The sequence below is a fragment of the Carcharodon carcharias genome, chromosome 20 (assembly GCF_017639515.1).
Source record: "Carcharodon carcharias isolate sCarCar2 chromosome 20, sCarCar2.pri, whole genome shotgun sequence".
NCBI classification, from domain to species: Eukaryota; Metazoa; Chordata; class Chondrichthyes; order Lamniformes; family Lamnidae; genus Carcharodon; species Carcharodon carcharias.
Genome location: NC_054486.1, coordinates 106,642,114 through 106,665,387, shown reverse-complemented (window position 1 = coordinate 106,665,387; position 23,274 = coordinate 106,642,114). Strand labels below are relative to the sequence as shown.

Genomic DNA, 23,274 nt, shown 5'->3' with positions numbered 1-23,274 from the left:
GATGAAGGAAAGGCTGTGGATGTTGTCTACATGGACTTTAGTAAGGCCTTTGACAAGGTCCCACATGGCAGGTTAGTTCAGAAGGTTCAGACACTTGGTATCCATGGAGAGGTTGTAAACTGGATTCGAAATTGGCTGTGTGGGAGAAGACAGAGAGTGGTAGTGGATGATTGCTTCTCAGACTGGAGGTCTGTGACTGGTGGTGTGCCTCAGGGATCTGTGCTGGGACCATTGTTGTTTGTTGTCTATATCAATGATTTGGATGATAATGTGGTGAATTGGATCAGCAAGTTTGCTGATGACACTAAGATTGGAGATGTTGTGGACAGCAAGGAAGGCTTTCAAAGCTTGCAGAGAGATCTGGACCAACTGGAAAAATGGGCCAGAAAATGGCAGATGGAATTTAATGCGAAAAAATGTGAGGTATTACATTTCGGAAGGTCAAACCAAGGTAGGACATACACAGTAAATGGTAGGGCACTGAGGAGTGCGGAGGAACAAAGGGATCTGGGAGTTCAGATACATAATTCCCTGAAAGTGGCTGCACAGGTATACAGGGTTGTAAAGAAAGCTTTTGGCATACTGGCCTTCATAAATCAAAGTATTGAGTATAGGAGTTGGGATGTTATGGTGAGGTTGTATAAGACACTGGTGAGGCCAACTTTGGAGTATTGTGTGCAGTTTTGGTCGCCTAACTACAGGAAGGATATCAATAAGATTGAGAGAGTGCAGAGAAGATTTACTAGGATGTTGCTGGGTCTTAAGGAGTTGAGTTACAGGGAAAGATTAAACAGGTTAGGACTTTATTCCTTGGAGCGTAGAAGAATGAAGGGAGATATGATAGAAGTTTACAAAATTATGAGGAGTATAGACAGAGTAAATGCGAGTAGGATCTTTCAACTTAGATTAGGAAAAATAAACACAAGAGGACATGGCTTTAGGGTGAAAGGGGAAAGGTTTAGGGGGAACATTAGGGGGAACTTCTTCACTCAGAGTGGTGAGAATGTGGAACGAGCTACCATCTGACGTGGTAAATGTGGGCTCACTCCTAAGTTTTAAGAATAAATTAGATAGATACGTGGATGGGAGAGGTCTGGAGGGTTATGGACTAGGTGCAGGTCAGTGGGACTAGCGGAATAATATTTCGGCACGGACTAGAAGGGCCGAATGGCCTGTTTTCTGTGCTGTAGTGTTCTATGGTTCTTTGGTTTTATACATGATCCTGAACGGCCTTGACAAGGTGGACATGGCAAGGATGTTTCCTCTTGTGGGTGAGTCCAGAACGAGAGAGCGCTGGTTTAAAATTAGGGCTCGCCCTTTTAAGACAGAGATGAGGAGAAATTTTTTCTCTCAGAGGGTTGTGCGACTTTGGAACTCTCTGCCTCAGAAGGCGGTGGAGATGGGGTCACTGAATATTTTTAAGGCAGAGGCAGATAGATTCTTGTTAGGCAAAGGAATCAAAAGTTATTGGAGGTAGATGGGAATGTGGAATTCGAAACACGAGCAGCTCAGCCATGATCTTTTTGAATGGCGGAGCAGGTTCGAGGGGCCGAATGGTCTACGCCTGCTCCTATTTCTTATGTACAGCAAAAACAAAAGTAGCTGGAAAAACTCAGCAGGTCTGACAGCATCTGCGGAGAGGAACACAGCTAACGTTTCGAGTCCGTATGACTCTTCAACAGAACTAAATGTTAACTGTGTTCCTCTCCGCAGACGCTGTCAGACCTGCGGAGTTTTTCCAGCTATTTTTGTTTGTGTTTCGGATTTCCAGCATCCGCGGTATTTTGCTTTTACCTATTCCTCCTGTTCTCGTGTGTAGTAGATTTAGAAATGATATGCCCAACACGTTTTCTTAGAACTCTGTGCCTCAGGGAGATTTTTGCGCGCATGCGTGAAAGAGGGAGGGAGGGGCACCCCCCCCCCACCCTCCCGCCTGCACAGGGAGCGCTCAGCGCTTCCAGGTGAGCATCACACTGGGAGGGCCTTAATTTTCCCACCCACGATCAGGGTTTCACACCCGCCCCCGCACAACGCCCTTGACAGGGGGAAAATATTTCCTCATGTTACTGATCCTTCAGCCTATGGAAACACTTTGTCCCTATTAACTTTATCTAAACCTTTCATGATTTTGAACACCCGTTATAAACCTCCTCTTAGCCACGTTGGCTCTGAAGAGAACAACCCCAGCTTCGCGAGACTATCCTTCATCTCTGGAATCATTTTAGTAAATTTCTTCTGTGCCCGCTCAAAGCAACTGTAAAGTGCCAAGAGCGTAAGAAGTAGGAGCAGGAGTAAATCATTCAGCCCATCGAGCCCACTCCACCATTCAAAAAGATCATGGCTGATCTTCCACTTTGAGTCCACCTTCCTGTCCTACGCCCATATCCCTTAATTCCCTTAGTTTCCAAAATTCTATCAGTCTCTGCCTTGAATATACTCAGCATCTGATCATCCAGAGCTCTGTGGTGTAGAGAATTCCAAAGATTCACAAACCTTTGAGTGAGGAATTTTCTCCTCATCTCATTCCTAAATGGCCAATCCCTTACTGTGAGACTGTGACCCCCTTGTTCTAGATTCACCAGCCAGACGAAACATCCTCCCAGCATCTATCCTGTCAATCCCCTTAAGAACTTTATATGGTTCAATTAAATTGCCCCTCATTCTATCCTTCCTCAGGTAAGGAGGTAAAGACTGCTCACAGTACAACAGTGTGTGACCTCACCAATGCCCTGTATAACTGTAGTAAGAAATCTTTACAGAGGAACTGAAGTACAAAATAATAAAGACTAACAGACCATTTTCTTTCCTAATTACTCGCTGTACCAAAATGTTAACTTTCTATGATTCATGTACAATGACTCGCAGGACTCTCTGAATGTCAATTTATGTCAATCTCTCACCTTTTAAAAAAAAATGTTCTGCTTTTCTACTCTTCCTACTGAAGTGAATCACTACACACTGCCACAATCTGTTCCATCTGCCACGCTCTTGCCCACTCACCCAGCCCGTCTCTATCCTTCTGCAGCCTCGTTTTTTCCCCACCTAATGTGGTATTGTCAGGAAACTTGAATGCACTACACACCCTCCCCACGTCTAAGTCAATAATATAGATTGTAAGTACTTATAGTACCCCACAAGTTTCAGCTTGCCTATCTGAAAATGAACCATTTATTCCTACTCGCTGTTCTCTAGACATTAACTAATCCTAAATCCTTGCTAATCTATTACCCCCAATCCCATGAACCCCTAATTTTGTGTAATAACCTCTTGTGTGGAACCTGATTGAATGCCTTTTGATCCAAACACACTGCATCCATTAGTTCCCCTTTATGAACCTCCTAGTTACAATCTCAAAACACGCTCAGATTTGTCTGACACGATTGGCCTTCTGTAAATGCTGAAGAATGGTACCTCTAGTCTCACCAAATCTCATCATTTTGTTTTAATTTACCCGTTTAGAGCTTTGCTGTGCTTGCACAGCCTTTGGTAAGCCCAATTCAACATTGTGACATGAGAACTCTTGTTCGTCTACCCCCCCAACTATCAGTTAATCATGGACCACAGCAGGTAAATTGGCCTAATCAGCCACTTTATTGTAGGTCAGGGCTGTTTACCAGCAAATAGGCGACACAGAGATGACTGTTCTAGAATTATAACTTTGACAGGCTCTGAGAGCACACAGCTGCCTGTGTGTTATGCTTGCTTGCACGCTCCCTTCGAGTAAATACTCCACCTTTTCCCCATCATTTCTTTGTTTCTGTTTGCCTCCAGTTTCAGTTGTCTAGCTTTCTCTTGGCAGGCCTGTTATGTTGTCTGGCCCATTTCCTGTGGCTCAGCTTTCGATGTGCCCTCCCCCCCTCTGCATGGATCATCTTCCATAACCTCCATTATCCCATCATCGAAAGTACCTTTTCCCCTCCTCTGCTGTCCTTTCCATTCTCTCCAGAGAGACACGCCCTCTGGGATATCCTTGTTCTTGCAACGCCTCTGCTTTGACGAGGCATTAAGATGAGTCAATGTCTTCCCTCTCAGGCGGGTTTAAAAAAATCCCATGATGGAGCAGGTGAGGCCGGTGGGTTCTCCCCAATGTCTTGGACCGTATTTACCCCTCAACTAACATCACAAAAGATCAGATTATCAGGTCAATATCACAGTGCGTTTTGTGGGAGCTTGTTTTGTGCAAAATTTGGCTGTTGTGTTTTCCTACATTGCAGCAGGAAGTCGCTTCAAATAGTTCTTCAATGAGTGTGAGACTCTTCAGAACATTCTGAAATCGGATTAGCTGCTAGACAAATGGTTCCTTCTTTTCTTCAGCCTCCAGCATTCTGTGTGTTGGCAGCGAAGCCATCTTTCTGGATGATCCTAGCAGGTTGACTGAGGGTTGCAACATCACATTCCCTTTCTGTCGAAACTTGCCTAATCTTCCATATGTGGTTATTATGCACGGCACATTCATTGACCACTTAAAGATTCTTTTTTTACCTGTGACTCACTGAGGGTGTTGAGAATGTAAGAACTCCTGAATACCTTTGGGGATTCCTTGAAGGCAGTCAGACAGGAGTCATAGTCTCAATCTGGTGTGTTCTAGTGCATCATATCTTGTAGGGTAAGCATTCTCCTACAAATCCTGTAGGATAGTGGGGCTCACAGTCTCACTGGGTCAGATTAATGGCTCAAGAATAGAGTTTAGAAAATGTAAACATATAATCTTCATCATCCAAGTCTGAGAGTGGAAAGCTAATCAGTATTTAAAATAAGATTTAGTTACATCAATTTCAGTTAAGTCTCCAGTTCCGTAGAATGAATTGTTGTGATTGTTGGGAGGTGCATGTTTATAATAAATACACATGGTAACTTTTTCAAATGTGCTTTGGAACTCCCCCTCAATCTCCTGCCTCAGGTTCACTGTCTCACGCCAGCCTGTCAGGACCCTGTACCGCATTGCTTGCTCTTTGCCCTATTAATGTCAGCTGTGGCCCAGTGGGTGGCACTCTCACTTGTAACTCAGACGCTGTGGCTGTCCCACTCCAGACCTAAACACGTGACCCATATATAATTGATGGAACTACACCTTCCCTCCAGCTCATGTGACCAATGCAGCCGGCATATGAGTCATGAAATGTGTTATGTAAATGCGACTTGTTTCTGTGTTAGGGAGGACAGTAGGTCCAATCCTGAAAGACAGTTTCTCCTGCCTGGAGAGTCCAGAATGAGAGGTCACAGTCTCAAGTTCAGGGCCTGGCCATTTAGGACTGAGATGAGGAGAAATATCTTCACCCAAAAAAAATCTTTGGAACTCTCTACCCCAGAGGGCTGTGAATCTTTGGAACTCTCTACCCCAGAGGGTTGTGAATCTTTGGAACTCTCTACCCCAGAGGGCTGTGGATGATATATTCAAGACTGTGGCTGATAAATTAGACCATAAGACATAGGAGCAGAAATTAGGCCATTCAGCCCATCAAGCCTGCTCCACCATTCAGTCATGGCTGATAAGTTTCTCAACCCCATTCTCCCCGTAACCTTTGATCACCTTACCAATCAAGAAACTATCTATCTCGGTCTTGAATACACTCAATGACCTGGCCTCCACAGCCTTCTGTGGCAATGAATTCCATAGATTCACCGCTCTCTGGCTAAAGAAGTTTCTCCTCATCTCTGTTCTAAAAAGTCTTCCCTTTACTCTGAGGCTATGCTCTCGGGTCCTAATCTCTCCTACTAATGGAAACATCTTCCTCACGTCCACTCTATCCAGGCCTTTCAGTATTCTGTAAGTTTCAATCAGATCCCCCCTCATCCTTCTAAACTTCATCGAGTATAGACCCAGAGTCCTCAAACGTTCCTCATATGTTAAGCCTTTCATTCCTGGGATCATTCTCGTAAACCTCCTCTGGACCCTCTCCAGAGCCAGCACATCCCTCCTGAGATATGGGGCCCAAAATTGCTCACAATATTCTAAATGTGGTCTGACCAGAGCCTTATAAAGCCTCAGCAGCACATCCCTGCTTTTATATTCTAGTCCTTTCGAAATAAATGCCAACATTGCATTTGCCTTCCTAACTACCAACTCAACCTGCAAGTTAACCTTAAGAGAATCCTGAACTAGGACTCGCAAGTCCCGTTGCACTCCAGATTTCTGAATTCTCTCCCCATTTAGAAAATAATCCATGCCTCTATTCTTCCTACCAAAGTGCATGACCTCACACTTGCCCACGTTGTATTCCATCTGCCACTTCTTTGCCCATTCTCCTAACCTGTCCAAATCCTTCTGCAGCCTCCCCGCCTCCTCAATACTACCTGTCCCTCCACCTATCTTTGTATCATCTGCAAACTTAACCAGGATGCCCTCAGTTCCTTCGTCTAGATCATTAATATATAAAGTGAAAAGTTGTGGTCCCAACACTGACCCCTGCGGAACTCCACTAGTCACCGGCTGCCATCCTGAGAAGGACCCCCTTATCCCCACTCTCTGCCTCCTGCCAGATAGCCAATCTTCTATCCATGCTAGTACCTTGCCTCTAATACCATGGGCTCTTATCTTACTGAGCAGCCTCCTGTGCGGCATCTTGTCAAAGGCCTTCTGGAAGTCCAAGTAGATAACATCCATTGGATCTCCTTTGTCTAACCTACTCATTACCTCCTCAAAGAATTCTAACAGATTTGTCAGGCATGACCTCCCCTTGATGAAACCATGCTGACTTTGCCCGATTTTACCATGCATTTCCAAGTATTCTGAAATCTCATCCTCAATATTGGACTCTAAAATCTTACCAAAGACCAAAGTCTGGCTAATCGGCCTGTAATTTCCTGTCTTTTGCCTCACTCCATTCTTAAACAATGGGGTTACATTAGCGATTTTCCAGTCCTCTGGGACCCTCCCTGACTCGAGTGATTCCTGAAAGATCACCATTAACGCCTCCGCTGTCTCTTCAGCTGTCTCCTCCAGAACTTTGTGGTGTAATCCATCTGGTCCAGGTGATTTATCCACCTTCAAACCTTTCAGTTTTCCTAGAACCTTCTCCTTGGTAATGGCCACCATACTCACCTCTGCCCCCCGACTCTCTTGAACTTTGGGGATGTTACTCGTGTCTTCCGTGTGAAGACTGATGCAAAGTACCTAATCAGTTCCTGCGCCATTTCTTTGTTCCGCACTACTACTTCTCCAGCGTCATTTTCCAGCTGCCCAATGTCCACTTTTGCCTCTCTCTTACTCTTTCTATATCTAAAAAAAACTCTTGCAATCTTTTATATTACTGGCTAGTTTACCCTCATATTTAATTTTCTCCCTCATTTTTTTAGTTGTCCTCTGTTGGTCTTTGTAGGCTTCCCAATCCCCTGGTTTCCCACTGCTCTTCGCCACATTGTATGCTTTCTCTTTAGCTTTTATGCTGTCCCTGACTTCCCTTGTCAGCCATGGTTGCCTCGTCCTCCCTTTAGTATGCTTCTTCTTCCTAGGGATGAATTTTTGCTGAGTCTCCCAAATTACTCCCAGAAACTCCTGCCATTGCTGTTCCACTGTCTTTCCTGCTAGGCTCATCTCCCAGTCAATTCTGGCCAGCTCCTCCCTCATGCCTCTGTAGTTGCTTTTATTCAGCTGTAATACCGTTACGTCTGATTCCAGCTTTTTCCTCTCAAATTGCAGAGTAAATTCTATCATATTATGGTCACTTCCTCCTAAGGGTTCCTTCACCTTAAGCTCCCTTATCAAATCTGCCTCATTACACATCATCTTGGATGCTAATGAAATCCAGGGATATGGGGCTAGGGCAGGAAGGTTGGGTTGAGATAGAAGATCACCCATGATCTTAGTAAATGATGGAGCAGGCTTGGGGAGCTATATGGTCCTTATTGACTGAAAATGGTCTCACATTTTTAACCCACCCTTTATGGTTTTCTTTCAATTGCAGGTCAGCATTCGGGATGACTTACTGAGTGATTACTTCAGGAAGAAAAGTGAGCCATCTATGATTAGCGAGCACCCTAACAGAAAGGAGGCAGCGAAAATGCCGACTAGTTATGTGTCCCCCATTGCAAAGAACACTCTTGATTCGGTGGATGGGAGAGTCCCCAAGCCTGGGCAGTATGTGAGACCGAACCCGCGTCCAACTGTAGCTCATGCACAGTCCAGCTCCTCCCTGGCCTCACCCCGCTTGACGATTCCTGGTCACAGTAGCACTCTCAAGGCACCCAAACCAAGGGAGAAAGCAGGACAACCCCAGCACCCACCTCTTGGGAACACTAGAAGCTGCCCGCTCACTCGGGCATTTAGCCTGGCATCGGCCGACACACTGAGACCCAATGGTCCCGACAGGCAAGAGACGCAGCACAGGCTGGTGATGGACAATCCTCCGCTGAGCAGGGACAATGGGAAGAGCGGCTGGAAATCTACCGGTGATTGCAGAAGTGGCGGGGCACCGTCTGTGCTGCACGAGAGGCCGCAGTCCGCCAGGGTCCTGAGCTCCAACCCGATGGTCAATATCAGCTGCCGGACCTTAGATCCCAGGCGTCTCTCCCTGGCTCCCCCAAAAGACGAGAAATGCCTCCCGATCCTGCAGCACCCTGTCAGCGGCCTCAGAAATGGCGGAGGCCCAGGCTCCTCGCCCGGTAAGCCCAGCGCCCAACCGGACAAACTCGGTGTGCCCGGCTCACACTACTCTCCGGCCCACTCTCCTGCCGAGCGCAAGACCATGGTCCGCTGTGGCGAGGTGGCCCTGGTGTCTCCCGTGAGGGCGGTTTCTCATCAAAGCGATGAGCAGAAAGGTCGGGGTCATAGGCCGTGTGAAGATTTGGACACTAGCCCCCAGAGCAGATCTCCAGAATATAGCAAGGCCACGGCTGGCACTGAAGACCCAAGTAAAAGGAACAGCGGTGGAGCCAAAAATGCCCCAGCATCTCCTGAGGCCAGTGGTGATCAGCAGACTGTGTGGTACGAGTACGGGTGTGTGTAAAAAAAACCTTTCACACTGTACTGTTCCACAGGATAACTCAGCTCCTTTATCAGTTCAAACACAAAAAAAAAAACTCTGAATTCCTAATATTGAAAGGACAAAAATGGGGTTTACTCAAACACCATGTGAACACAAAAATAATCTGCACTCGGGGTTAGATCAGATTGATTTGTTTTTTTTTTAATTCACTTTTGAGATTTGGTTTAAGTAAAACCATTTTGGGGAGTTGGGCAGCACAGAACTTTCAGAACAAATGCCTCACAATGAGTCATCTTGGACTGTTTGCGTGACCGTTAATGTGTTTGCATTTCATTCCTCTATTTGCTGTTTAACAGAGGCATTACCTGGTTCTATTTTACTCTGGTTAGCTTTTATTAAGGTAGGCAAGAAAGGAATTTTATACAAAGCATTCACATGCTTAATATTTGAAGAGTTTAGCTTCCAGGCAAATATCATTGACTTTGCTCCAAATTTTTTCCCAGATAAACATACGTCACAGAAGGGGGACATTTGGCCCATCGTGTTATGCCAACCCTTTGGAAGAATTCTTTCCTTATAACTTTGCAAATTTTTCCATTTCAGGTACTTTCCAATCCCAACTTTACCATTGGACCTACTTTCATTTTTTTCAGGCAGAATATTCCAAATCCTTCTTCCCCCCCCACCACTCTCTCTTTAGTCAGTTGCCCTAAATGTGTCATCTGGTTACCAACCCTCTTGCCAGTAGAAATGTTTTCTCATTATTTCCATTATCAAAACCTTCCTTTCTTTGACTTTCTCTCAAAGACATGTTTGCACTCAACCCAGGATTGTGAAACGGTGAGTTCACAGCACACCCACAGAACACATGGACAACACTGTGGGCGCACACACACACACACACACACACACACGCTCTCAAACCGCTGTTCAAAGTCTAGCATAGATGTCAGATGCATTAGCTGCGGCAAGATCGGAAGAACTGGGTGGAACAGAACACTAGATGATTACAGGAAATGTGCAATCCACCATATCTAGCTCTCCAAAAGCCACTAACCAACCATCTTCAGAGGTCAGCAAGCAGAGAATGCCACTGGGCGTAGGCCATCGATTCCAGGAAAATCAGAAGAGAGACTGTTTTTCAAATGCTGAACATATTGCCATTTTGCTGCCCTGTATATACTTGGGTTTATACTTCTGTTTCTACGCTCTGTAAATAAATGTAAATGAAGAGAATGCATTGGCACTGATACCAGATTCTTTATTGCATTGTTTATCCTGAAATCCTGCACGATTTTTGTTTTTACTTAATGATGGAGTATAAAATGCACAACTCAATGAACTGCTGCCTCTGCACACAGTAACTGGAGCCAATGCTTTAATCTCGGGTTTCTACCATAAGCATTCTGTGTAATTGGTGACAGTCTTGATTATATCTTGTATTGTTCTGGTTTCCTTTCATTTAAGTTTTGCATTTTTTGCGCTGGGAAAGGAAACTATTCCAATTATGTAGATGTTTTCTCCAAGTGATTGTCAATTGATTTTTTTATTGTTAATTTACATTCGAACCAAATTTGGGATTAAATAGGAACATTGGAAAAGTAAGAGGGCAAATTTAGCCTGCTGGTTTCTGTTCCCTCATTTTTTTTTTAAAAAAGCCCCTACTTACTTTGGAAGATGGTCTTAATCTGCTTATTGAGAAGGGGTGATGAATGATTGACTGAATGTTCTTGCATGTTGTAAGAATCTAATGAGCTTTGAGTTCTCTGAGAAACAGAAACTGGCCGTGTGTTGTACATTTCCTTTTGTAGATAAGGTTTGGAAGATGGACCTTGATGTAATTTATTTTGTCAATATTTACTGGCCTTGGAGATAAAGCTTGATGGAGTATAAATTGAAAATGTATTTTTTAACCTAACATTTAAATCTTTGTAATAAACATCAAGAAATCGTTCTACAACAGAAACGTGCTGTTCCCCATTTCTAAGCAAGCCACATGATCTGAATTTTGAAATTATTACGTTGAGTCCTGCTCTCACTCATTGTTTATTAGAAGCTCAAAGGTATTGAGCTTCTCATTTTCCTCAATCTATCCTCCATTCAGGCATTTAAAAGCTTAAACTCAACATTACCCAGCCTCATGTACCCAGTTTATAAGGAATTTGAGGCATTACCTATGTTAAATACTTGGGAGGAACAGAAGACATTGGGGCTATGAGTCCCAAAACTCCCCACCAATGGGGGTGCCCTTGCTTCATATCTTGATACCCACAGTAGGGAGGTCTACAGCCAGTTTAATTAACAACCTAGCTGGCCAATCACTGGACATGGAGAGCTGGAAGGAGCAGACCATAGTACCAGCTGTGGTTTTTTGATGTAGGAAGGTCTAGAGTTCATATCCCACTCCAGTGCAGTACAGAGGGAGTGCTGCAGTGTCAGAGGTGCAATCTTTTGGATGAGGCCCAAACCTAGACTCCGTCTGCCTTCAGGTGGAGGTAAAAGATCCCACCACACTACATTGAGGAAGAGCTGGGGAATTTGGCCCTGTGTCCTGGCCAATATTTATCCTTCAACCAACGTCACCAAAACAGACTACCTGGTCATTATCACATTGCTGTTTGTGGGATCTTGCTGTGTGAAAATTGACTGGCACATTTCCTATACTACGACAATGACTACATTTCAAACGTACTTCACTGGCTGTAAAGCATTTCAGGATGTCATGAAGGATGCTATATAAATGCAAGTCTTTTCTATACCCCTTTGTTTCCTATTGGCTAAGGAAAGACATGAGTTGGAATTTCATGGCCTCTCCCGCTGTCGGGATCTTCCGTTCCCGCTAAAGTCAATGGAGTTTTGAATGGTTCACTGTGTTTTATGGCCCCGCCCTCACCACGAGAGGGCTGTAAAAATCCGCCCTTGGTCTAGCGAAGCAGACTGGCAGGGCAGCCAGTTCTAGATAGAGAGAGAGAGACAGGATGGAAGAGGAAGAGAGAGAGAGAGAGAAAGGCCTTCCCAAGTTCAGTGTCTACCACTTTTGGATAATCTTCTCATGGCAGAGTTAGATTTAAACTACTGTTTAGGTGTCTCTGGTGTATAATCCTGTCTGGTAATAAGGATGTTGGAGAATTATATTAATGTCTATAAATGTTATCCTTTTTTATGATGAATGGTTAGGGCACAGAAGGAGGTAATTAGCCCATCAGGTCCATGCTGGCTCTCTGAAAGGGAAATTCATCTCCCTTCACTCCTCAGCCCTTTCCCTGTAACCCAGTATTGTTTTCTCTTCAGGTGCTAATCCAATTTCCTTTTGGAAGTCTTGAATGAATCTGTCTCCACTGCAGCTTCAGACAGTGTGTTCCAGATCCTAACCACCCGTTGCATGAAAAAACAAAATGTTTTCTGCATTGCTTCTGGTTCTTTTGCCATTCCCCTTGAATCGGTGTCCGCTGGCTCTCAACCCTTCCACCAATGGGAACTGTTAACTCTCTATCTACCGTGCCCAGACCCCCTCGTGACTTTGAACACCTCTATCAAATCTACCTCAATCTTCTCTAAGCAGAACAGCCCTAGTTTCTCCAATCTGCTCTCGTAACTACACCACATGGACTGCAGTGGTTTATGAAGGCAGCTCATAGCAACTTTCTCCAGGGCAATTAGGGATGGGTAATAAATGCTGGCCTAGCCAGTGACACCCACATCCAATGAATGGATAAAAGAAATACTAAAATTCCTCAGCATTGGAACCGTTCTCATAAATCTCTCCTGCACCCTCTCTAAAACCTTCACACCTTGCTCACACTTTTCTGGGTTGAATTTCATCTGCTATGCGTCTGCCTATTTCACTGACTTGTCTTATGTCCTCTTGAAGTTTATTATTATCATTATGACTGTTTTGTATACTTCCAAGTTTTGTGTCAAATTTGGAAATTGTGCGCTGTAACCCCCAAGTCCAAGTCATTGGTATATTTGGAAACACTAGTGGTCCTAATACTGAACCTTGGGAAAATGCCACCAAACTCCTCCTTCCCATTCGAAAAGCAAACATTCACCACAACTTGGTCTTCTATCCTTTAGCCTGTTTTGTCCAAACACTGCTACTGCCTCTGATGGAGGAATTAAGAACTACAGGGTACAACCTTAGAATTAGAGCTAGGCTGTTCTGAGCTGACGTCAGGAAGCACTTCAACAAATGTCTCCCTCAAAAAGCCGGTGAAGCTGGGCTTCAGTTGAAAATTTCAAAACTGGGATGGGTCGATTTTTGTGACTGGCAAGGGATGTGGAGTTAAGAGACAGATCTAATTGAATGGCTTGAGATTTGAGGGACTGGATATCCTCCTATTCCTATGTAAACACGAACCGAATGAACCCTTGCCTGCGATGACTGGGTAATTAACCACCAACATTCCAATCTTTGGAAATAATGAATTGGCAGCGGGTGTGTGCTATATATGAGATTGTGTCTACAAAGGTAGTGACTAATCGTCTGGGGGCGCGGAGAAATTAGGAATAGTGGATATTGTCACTGCCCACAGATCCCAAAATACTAAAAGAGCACAGGTCGAGTATTGTACACGAAGCACATCATTGCCCTGATGAACAGCAGCTGAGTTTATAAGTTGATTCTCTGGCAGCTCAAAGCGAAATACACAAAAAGCTGAGTGGAAATCTCAGTGAATTTGAGAGCTATGTCAACAGGCCTCATTCTGTGTGGCTGGTGAATGGTCCCCATTTATATGATGGGGGTTAAGGCAGTGGAATTGGATATGTTCAGGATTGTTCAAACCTTGGGGAGAATTCTCACGCGCTGTGTGTGTGTCTAGTTAATCTGCGGTTTTGTGAATGAAGATCAACTCTTGATCTTAAGGTGAACCTTAAGCAGCAGAAGGTTCTTAGCTGTTTGGATCAGTGACTGTCCTCTTCATGTCTTGGGGTCTTCATTTAACGTTGAAGGTGCCACACAAATGCAACTTGTTGTTCTTGGAGTTTTGACAACAATTTAATGTGATTGAAACTGAATTTGTTCAAGATTTCAGAATTCCCTTCTTTCTGTTCAAATTTTTCTCTGTATCCTCTTCCAACCCTATACCCATCCAAGGACTTTGCGTCTCTCAAATTCTAGATTCTCATGCATCCCTGATTTCCTTCTTCCCACTATTGTTGGCCATACCTTCAGTTTCCTAAGCTGTAAACTCCGGAATTCTCTCCCTATATCTTTCTTCCTCTTTACTTCTCTCTCTCCTCCTTTAAGACCTTATACGACTGTGACAATGGTTGCCATCTTCTTCCAATGCCTCTCCATTGTCATCCTGCTGGGTGGAACTGCTCTCACCAGGCTCCCTCCTTATCAATGTAATTGTAGCCAGGGAATCACTTACAATGGTTTATCTTCCTGTTCCTGCACCGTTACCTCTGGTGTCCCCCAAAGATCCATCCTTGGTCCCTTCCTATTTCCCAGCTACACGCTGCCCATCAACGATATCCTCAGAAGACATAGCATTCGTGTTTACATTAGCGCTGACAACACCCAGCTCTACCTCACCACCACTACTTCAACTCCTCCACTGTTGTTGTTATCAGACTGCTTATCTGACATCCAGTACTGGACGAGCAGAAAGGTCCTCTAATTAAATATTGGGAAGACTGAAGCCATCGTTTCCAGTCCCTGCTCCAAACTCCGCTCCTAGCTACAGATTCCATTCCTCTCCTTGACAGCCACCTGAGATTAAGCCAGTCTGTTCACAACCTTGCTGTCACATCTGATTCCAAGATGAACTTCTGACCTCATATTCATGCCCTCATAAAGACTGCCCATTTCCACCTCCATCACTGACTCGCCTCTGTCTCAGTTCATCTGCTGCTGAAATCCTCACTCCTGCCTTTCTTACCTCTAAACCCAACTATTCCAATGCACTCCTGGCTGGTTTCCCACATTCAAACCTTGAAGTTGTCCAAAACTCTGATACGCATGTCTTAACCCAAAGCAAGCCTGTTCGCCTATCATCCATGTGCTCGATCACCTACATTAGCTCCCGATCAAGTAATGTCTTGATTTTAAAATGCTTGTCTTTGTTTTAAAACCCTCCGTAGCCTTGCCCACGCCCCCCCCCCCCCCCCCCCCCCCCCCACCCCGACTATATTCTAGCCGCCTTCTCTATTCCCACAACCCTCTGAGATCTCTGTGTGCCTCTTGCTCCTGATTTTAACCACTTCATCATCAGCGGACACACCTACTCCTTTCTGCCTCTCTTTCATCCTTGAAGACTCTTCATAAAACCTATCTTTTTGACCAAGCTTTTGGTCATTTGGTCTAATTCGCAATATGTGGATCGGTGTCATACTTTGTGTTATAATGCACCTCAGGACATTTTGTTACACTAAAAGCACCGTATAAATGTTAGTTGTTGTTATAAGAGTCATACAACTATTACAGCACAGAAGGGAGCCCATTTGGCCCATTGAGTCCATGATTGTTCTCTGTAGAGAAATCCAGCCTGTTCCATTCTCCTGATCTATCCCTGTAGTCCTGCATGTTTATTTCCCTCAAGTTCCCATCCAATTTAATTTTCAAATCATTCATCATCTCTGCTTCCATCACCCTCGTGGGCAGCTGGTCACTGTGTGAAGAAGCTCTTCCTCACATCCACTCTGGATCTTTTGCCCCAAATCTTAAAAGTGTGTCCCCCCTAGTCCTTGTGTCACAAACTAATGGGAAGAGCTTTTCTTTGTCTCCTTAATGTAAACTTGTCAATCTTGTACCCCTCTACCAAATCTCCCCTCAATCTCCTTTGCTCTAAGGAGAACAAACCTAGCTTCTCCAACCTAACCTTGCTGTTAAAATCTTTCATCCCAGGAACCATCATGGTAAACTCCTCTGCACCTTCTCAATGACCCTCAAATCCACCCTAAAGTGTGGTGACTAGAACTGGATGCAATACTCCAGTTGTGGCCAAACCAGAGCTTTATGCAGGTTCAGGATAACTTGCCTGCTTTTGTACTCAATATCTCTATTTATGAAGGATCCCATCCCATATGCCCTCTCAGTATGCCCTGCCACCTTCAAAGATCTCTGCCTATGCACCCCCTGGGTCTCTCTGTCCCTGCACACTCTTTACAACTGTGCCATTTGGTCCATATTGCCTCTCCCTATCCCTTCTACCAAAATGTATCACCTCATACTTCCCTGCATTAAATTCCATCTGCCACTTGTCTGCCCTTTCTGCTAGCCTGTCCATGTCCTGTTGCATTCTATTAATATTATCCTCACTGGTTGCCATGCCTCCAAGTTTGATATCATTGGCAAATTTTGGGGAACATCACCATCTACCGTACTCTAGTCTGGAAAGCAACCATTTACTACAACTCGCTGTTTGCTGTCCCTAAGCTAATTTTTTATCCAAGCTGACACCGACCCTACTATTCTGACTCTCCATTTGCCTGGATGAGTGCAGCTCTAACAACACTCAAGGAGCTTGACACCATCCAGGACAAAGCAGCCCGCTTGATTGGCACCATATCCACAAACATTCACTCCCTCCACCACTGATGCACAGTAGCAGCAGTGGGTACCATGCGGTTCTGTTGAAGGGTCATGAGGACTCAAAACGTCAACTCTTTTCTTCTCCGCCAATGCTGCCAGACCTGCTGAGTTTTTCCAGGTAATTCTGTTTTTGTACCATCTACAAAATGCACTGCAGGAATTCACCAAGGATCCTTAGACAGCACCTCCCAAACCTAAACCCACTACCATCTAAAAGGACAAGGGCAGCAGATTCATGGGAACACCACCACCTGGAAGTTCCCCTCCAAGGCACTCACCATCCTGACTTGGAAATATATCACCGTTCCTTCACTGTCGCTGGGTCAAAATCCTGGAACTCCCTCCCTAACAGCACTGTGGGTGTACCTATACCAGTGGCTCAAGAAGGCAGCTCACCACCACCTTCTCAAGGGCAACTAGGGATGGGCAATAAATGTTGGCCTAGCCAGTGAGCCCCACATCCCTTGAATGAATATTCAATTTTGTTCACCAGCTTTTTATGTGGTATATTGTTGAAAGTTTTCTTAAAATTCATATAGACAGCACACATTCCATTCTCTTCATCAAAAAATTCAGTTAGGTTGGTCAAGCATGATCCGCCTTTTACTAATCCATACTGGCTCTCCTTAGTTAACTCAAATCTCTCCAAGCGCCTGTTGATTTTTTTCCCCTGATTATTATTTCTAAAGCTCACCAGTTATCTTAAACTGAACAGCCTACAGTTACTAGGAGTTTTCTTGCACCCTTTCTGAGATTAGGGTGTCACATTTACTGATCCTCGGGCGAGATGCCCATATCGAGGGAAGATTGGAAGATTATGCCAAGTCCTTCCACTCTCTCCATTCCCACTTTCTTTAGTAACCTGGGATGAAAGGCATCCGGACCAGGCGACTTACCCACTCTAAGCAAAGCCAGCCTTTACAGTATATCCTTCTTATACATTTTCACCACACCCTTCACCTCTACCCTCTCCACTTCTACCAATGTTTTGTCAACATCCTCTTCCTTAGTGAACACCAATACAATGTAGACACTGAGTATTCTAATCTCACCTTGTATCTCTAAGCATATGTCACCACCTTTGCCTCCAATAGTCCCCTCTCCACCTCTTTCCCCTTACTATTTACAGGTCAGTAAAAGATTTTTGGGTTCCATTTTATGTTAACTGCCATTCTATTCTCATATTCTCCCTTTGTCAGTCTTAATTTGCCTCTTCACTTCCCCTCTCAACCCATTTGACCTGCTTGAAGAATTCACCTGACATGCATCACACAACCTCTTTTTTATTTCATCATATTCTCCATCTCCCTCATCATCCAAGGAGTTCCCAGGTTTGGTTCGCCTACCTTTCCCCTTGTAACTAGCCTCTAGCTGAAGCATCTTCCTCTTAAAAATGACACATTGTTCATTATCATTTTCCATGGCTGATCTACCTGAACTCCACTTTCTCATCCTACCCTAATACCCCTTGATTCCCTTAGTGCCTCAGATCTATCATTCTCTGTCTCAAATATCTTCAACGACTGAGCATCCACAGGAACGGATTAAAAAATATATATATCGTGTGGAGTAAGTCAACCCCTGACTCCCCAAAGCCTGTCTGCCATCCATAAGGCACAAGTCAAGTGCGTGATGGAATATTCTCCACTTGCCTGGATGTGTGCAGCTTTGGCAACACCATCCAGGACAGAGCCAAGCCTACCAGTTTGGCACTCATCCACCACCTTAAATGTTCACTCCCTCCACCACCAACGCACATTGTGTAACATCTACAAGATGCACTGCAGAAACTCACTAAGCTTCCTTTGGCAGCACCTTCCAAACCTCCGACCTCCAGTACCTAGAAGGACAAGGCGCAAATGTACAGGAATAGCCCCACCTGCAAATTCCCCTCCGACACTTGCTTCTGGTTAAAAACACCTTGGTTTTAAAATTTTCATCCTTGCTTCCAAATACTTCCATCCTGACTTGGAACTATATTGCCAGTCCTTCACTGTCAGTGGGCCAAAATTCTGGAACTTTAGAAGATTAGGGAGTGACTTGATTGAAAGCTTTAAGATCCTGAGGGGTCTTGACAGGGTGGATATGGAGAGGACATTTCCTCTTGTGGGAGAATCTAGAATTAGGGGTCACTGTTTAAAAATGAGGGGTCGCCTATTTAAGACAGAGATGGGAAGAAATTTTTTTCCCTCAGACAGCAGTGAGTCTTTGGAACTCTCTTCTTCAAAAGGTGGAGGAAGCAGAGTCTGTGAATGTTCTTAAGGCCGAGCTGGATAGATTCTTGATTAGCAAGGGGATAAAAGGTTATCAGAAGTAGGCGGGAGTTTACAATCAAATCAGCCATGATCCTATTGAATCATGGAGGAGGCTCGAGGTGCCGAGTGGCGGCCTCCTGCGCCTAATTCGTATGTTTGTAACTTCCTAACAGCACTGCGGGTGTAGCTACACCACATGGACTGCAGTGGTTCAAGAAGGCAGCTCACCACCACCTTCTCAAGGACTATAAGGAATTGGCATTAATTGCTGACTTTGCCAGCTGTGCCCAAATCCTAAGAATCACTAAGGAAAGAAAAGTGCCTTGGGACAATTTACTACATTAAAGACACTTATAAATGTAAGTTTCTGATAGTAATAAAAACAGGAAATGCTGGAAACTCTGCAGGTCTGACGCCAATTGTGGACGGAAAAACAGTTACCTTTCAAGTTGAACACCAGAACAGGATGGCATAAACAATGAGCATTATTCAAAGAAGTAAGCCACAGAGACGCACGAGGCAGAGTGCGTGCAGACTAAGGAGGTGAACAGGTCAAAAGAGACAAATTAAATGGACCGTCAGAGAGAGGAGTGGAATTTTCTCTGTACGTGTACAGTTGACAACAAGATGCCTCTTCTCTGCCTAAGTAATCACCCAGATTTCTCAAGATAACTAATATGTCTATTTCTGGAGACTAAATAGAAGCTGTTTAATGATTTGATTCTCTAACAGGAATGCACCCACTTCTACTGTTAACCTCTGCTAATGCCCTGCCTGGAATTAAAACTGGAGCTTTGTAATGAGTTAGAAAATGTTTTTTTTAACCCTCTTCCTTTTATTTTCTGCCTCAAATTCACCGAAGGGAGAAGTGAGAAACTTGTGGCGGCATGTCTTAAAGAAATTCCCCTTTTGTTTAAATAAGAAAAGTCTCATTTTATTTCCTTTTAATATTGCACCCTCGCAGCTGCTGTTTCAGCGCAGATGACATTTTGCTGCTCTTGTGCAGCTTCATCCTCCCCCCTTGCTGTGGCTTACAGCTGAACCAGGCTGTTGACAGCCTGGGTGTCATATATGACCACAAATCTGCACCATCTCTAAGACTGCCTATTTCCACCTCCCCAACGTTGTCTGACTTGGCACCTGTCTCAGCTTATCTGGTGCTGAAACCCAAATCCGTGCACATATTACCTTGAGACTTGGCTATTGCGAGGCACTCCTGGCTGATCTCCCACGTTCCACCCTTTGTAACCTTGAGCTCATCCGATCTCTGCTGCCCATGTTCTAACTTGCACCAAGTCCCATTCACCCATCACCCCTGTGCTCGCTGACCTACATTGGCTCCCTTTTAACATCGCCTCATTTTTAAAACTCTCATCATTGTTTTCAAATCCCTCCCTGACCTCGCCCCTCGCTATCTCTGTAATCTCCTCCAACCCCACAGCCCTCCAAGGTATCTGCACTCATCGAATTCTGCCCTGTTGAGCATCCTCAATTTTAGTTGCTCCATCATTGACGATCCTGTCTTTAGCGGCCAAAGTCCTGAGCTCTGAAATTCCCTCCTGACATCTCTCCATCTTTCTATCTCATATTCCTTCTTTAAGACTCTCCTTGAATCCTACTTCTTTGACCAAACTCTTGGCTATCTATCCTGATATCTCTTTAAGCGGCTCAATGCCCAATTTTGTTCTATTAATCTTCTGTGAAACGTCTTGGGACATTTTACTTTGTTAAAGGCACTATGTAAATACAAGTTGTTGTTGTTGGCCTCCAATTGGTGACGCACGAGTTGTCAACAGAATTTCACCGCACCGAATGAATTTCTGACCTTATATAGCCATTGTGCAGCCAGGGTAAAACATTAAGTGCAGGAGGAGGTTATTCAAGCCCTTGAGCCTGATTTGACATTCAATTAGATCATGGCAGACTAGTCCATTAACCCATTTGTCCGCCCCCTGTCTAAAAGCAATAGCTTTCTCTCTCTTTCTCTATCAAATCCTTTAATCATCTTGAACAGCTCAGTTTGATCACTCCTTAATCTGTACTTAACAAATTACAAGCCAAGCCAATGCAGCCTGTCTTCCTGACTTAACTCTTTTAGTCTCACAAACACCCATTGAACCATAGGAAAGTTACGGCACTGAAAGAGACCATTCAAACCATCGTGTCTGTTTTGGCCGAAAAAGAAATAATGAAAATTCTAGCCGTCCGTTCTAATCCCACCTTCCAGCTCCCAGCCCACAGCCCATAGCCCTGCAGGTTACGGTACCTCAGGTGCAGGTCCAGGTTCCTCCTAAGTGAGTTGAGGGTTTCTACCTCCACCACCAAACCAGTCAGTGAATTCCAGACTCCTATCACCAGCTGGGCCAAGAAGTTTTTCTTTGTGTCCCCTCTAATCCCTCCACCAATCACCTTAAACATGTGCCTACCACTTCTGTCTAGACCCACAGTACTTAGCTGGCTCTTAATGACCTTAGAATGACTAGGGATGAGCAATAGATAAACAGATTCCTCCCAGAATACAAAACGTTGCTCCAGTGTTTACCGTGACCATTGAGATTTTTGTCATCATCCACCCACTGAAGCAAGGAGGACCCTTGCCACAAAATGCAGCCCTTGGCAAGAGCTTGTGCATGGAGTCTTTTCGAATGGGGCGGCAGATGCACCGCAGCTTCCATAAGGTTTGGACTGACCAGGAGACTTTCTGCTCTCACTACCTGCTATAGGAAGGACCTGCAGGTTGGCAATCAACCTGTCTGGCCACACTGCGAATGTGCCTTCCTTGACCATCAACTCCTGAGCCTGAATTTTTCCTGTGTTTGGCAGGAGGGGTCTGACCGTCACCCGCAATTGGCTGAGTGCCGCCATTTTACGTGGGTGGGCCAATAAAGGCCCACCCTGCGTAACACGTAAGCAGTAGCGCTCAGCGCTACCTGTGTGGGCTTCAGGGAGATTGAGGCGCTTTTGAAAAGAATAAATAAATGTAATAAAAATGTAATGAAACATCTCCCCTCACGTGACTGTGTCACAGGAGATGGGACATGTTTTTAATTTTCAGAAGAACCTTTTACTTAATTCGGAAAAGCTTTAGGAAACCTCATCCTGCCAGCCGTAGGGTTGGACGGGCAGCATAAACTTGAAATTAATGACCTAGTTAATGGCCTTAACAGGCCTTTCAATTATCGGCAGGCGCATGGCCAACTACAGCATGCGCCCGCCGAAGGAAATATCGCGAGACAGCGCAATGGTGCCTGACATCATCACGCGTCATTTTACGCTCCACTCACCGAATGGAAAACCCCTGGCCCTGGTGTGGAGCTTCTGGCTCAAAGGCAGGGACGCTACCCACTGCAACACAAGGCCTAGTTTTTACTGAAGTTTTATTAAGAGAATCAAGGGAGATAGGGATTGGAGGTCTTTGCAGCTCATTCACCTCCCCCTCAAACCTCTTGTGATGGTTTCAATCCAGCTGCCTTTTTTTTTACCCCTTGATAAAACCCATTTGCAATCAAGTTTGATTATTAAACAGCAGTTAACCGCTTCCTCTTGCTCTTCCCGTTCTACCTAGCTTGGACACTGGGAGTTATTGAAATGTAAGCATTATATTACAAAATGCAAGACGAGCAGTTTTGGCTTTCTGAACCCAATCCTACTGATGTAATATCTACGGGCCGAGCATTTTGATCAGTGATTGGTTTGCGTGGAGTCACACAAATTACCAGTTGCCCCTTTGCTTTGACCCTGCCGTTTATTATTTTAGCACAAAACTCACAACACAGGGACCGACCATTCAAGAAGTAGGAGCAGGAATAGACCACACAGCCTGTCGAACCTGCTCTGCTGTTCAATATGATGATGGCTGACCTTGGGCTTCAACTCCCACTTTCCTGCCCACTCCCCCCCTATCTCTTGACTCCCTGAGAGACCAAATTCTGTCCATCCCAACCTTAAAAAATTCAACAATGGAGCATGGAAAACCCTCCAAGGTGGAGGATTCCAAAGATTCTCAACCCTTTGAGTGAAGTAATTTCTCCTCATCTCAGTCCTAAACGATCGGCCCCTTATCCTGAGACTGTGCCCCTACGTCTAAGGTCCCTCAGCCTGGAAAAACAATCTCTCGGTGTCCACCTAATCAAGCCCCTTCAGAATCTTGTATGTTTGAATGAGATCATGCCTCATTCTTCTAAACTCCAGAGAAAATAGACCCAATTTACTCAGCCTCTCAATCATTGGATAAATCTCTGATTCCAGTGGACAAATTTAATGGACCTTGGCTGTCCTCCAATACTTCTCTTAAATGTGGAGGCCAAAACAGCACACAGTATTTCAGATAAGATCTCACCAAATCTCTGTACAGCTGTAGCAAGGCTTCTTTATTCCTGCAGTCCAATCCCATTGCAGTAAGGACCCTACAATCACCTGTTATATTATAGTTTTTCTTTGGTAATAGAAAATGCTGTTCTCTCTCCGGGACTCAGGATTCAGCCTTCTGGATCACAAGCCCAGAAAAGTAAGCACGAGGCTACCTTACCCCCACCCGCCATTGCTTTCGGACTTA

At 44.7% G+C, this 23,274-nt stretch overlaps 1 protein-coding gene across 1 annotated transcript in view; it reads left to right on the top strand.

Moving 5' to 3' along the window:
* Positions 1–10,875, top strand: part of ccdc88c (coiled-coil domain containing 88C) — a 236,155-nt gene extending 225,280 nt beyond the window's left edge. Inside the window, exon 28 of the mRNA XM_041214940.1 lies at positions 7,905–10,875. Within this exon, the coding sequence (XP_041070874.1) occupies positions 7,905–8,945 (1,041 nt within the window). The 3' untranslated portion in view covers positions 8,946–10,875. The remainder of the gene's footprint in view (positions 1–7,904) is intronic.
* The last annotated feature ends 12,399 nt before the right edge of the window (positions 10,876–23,274 follow it).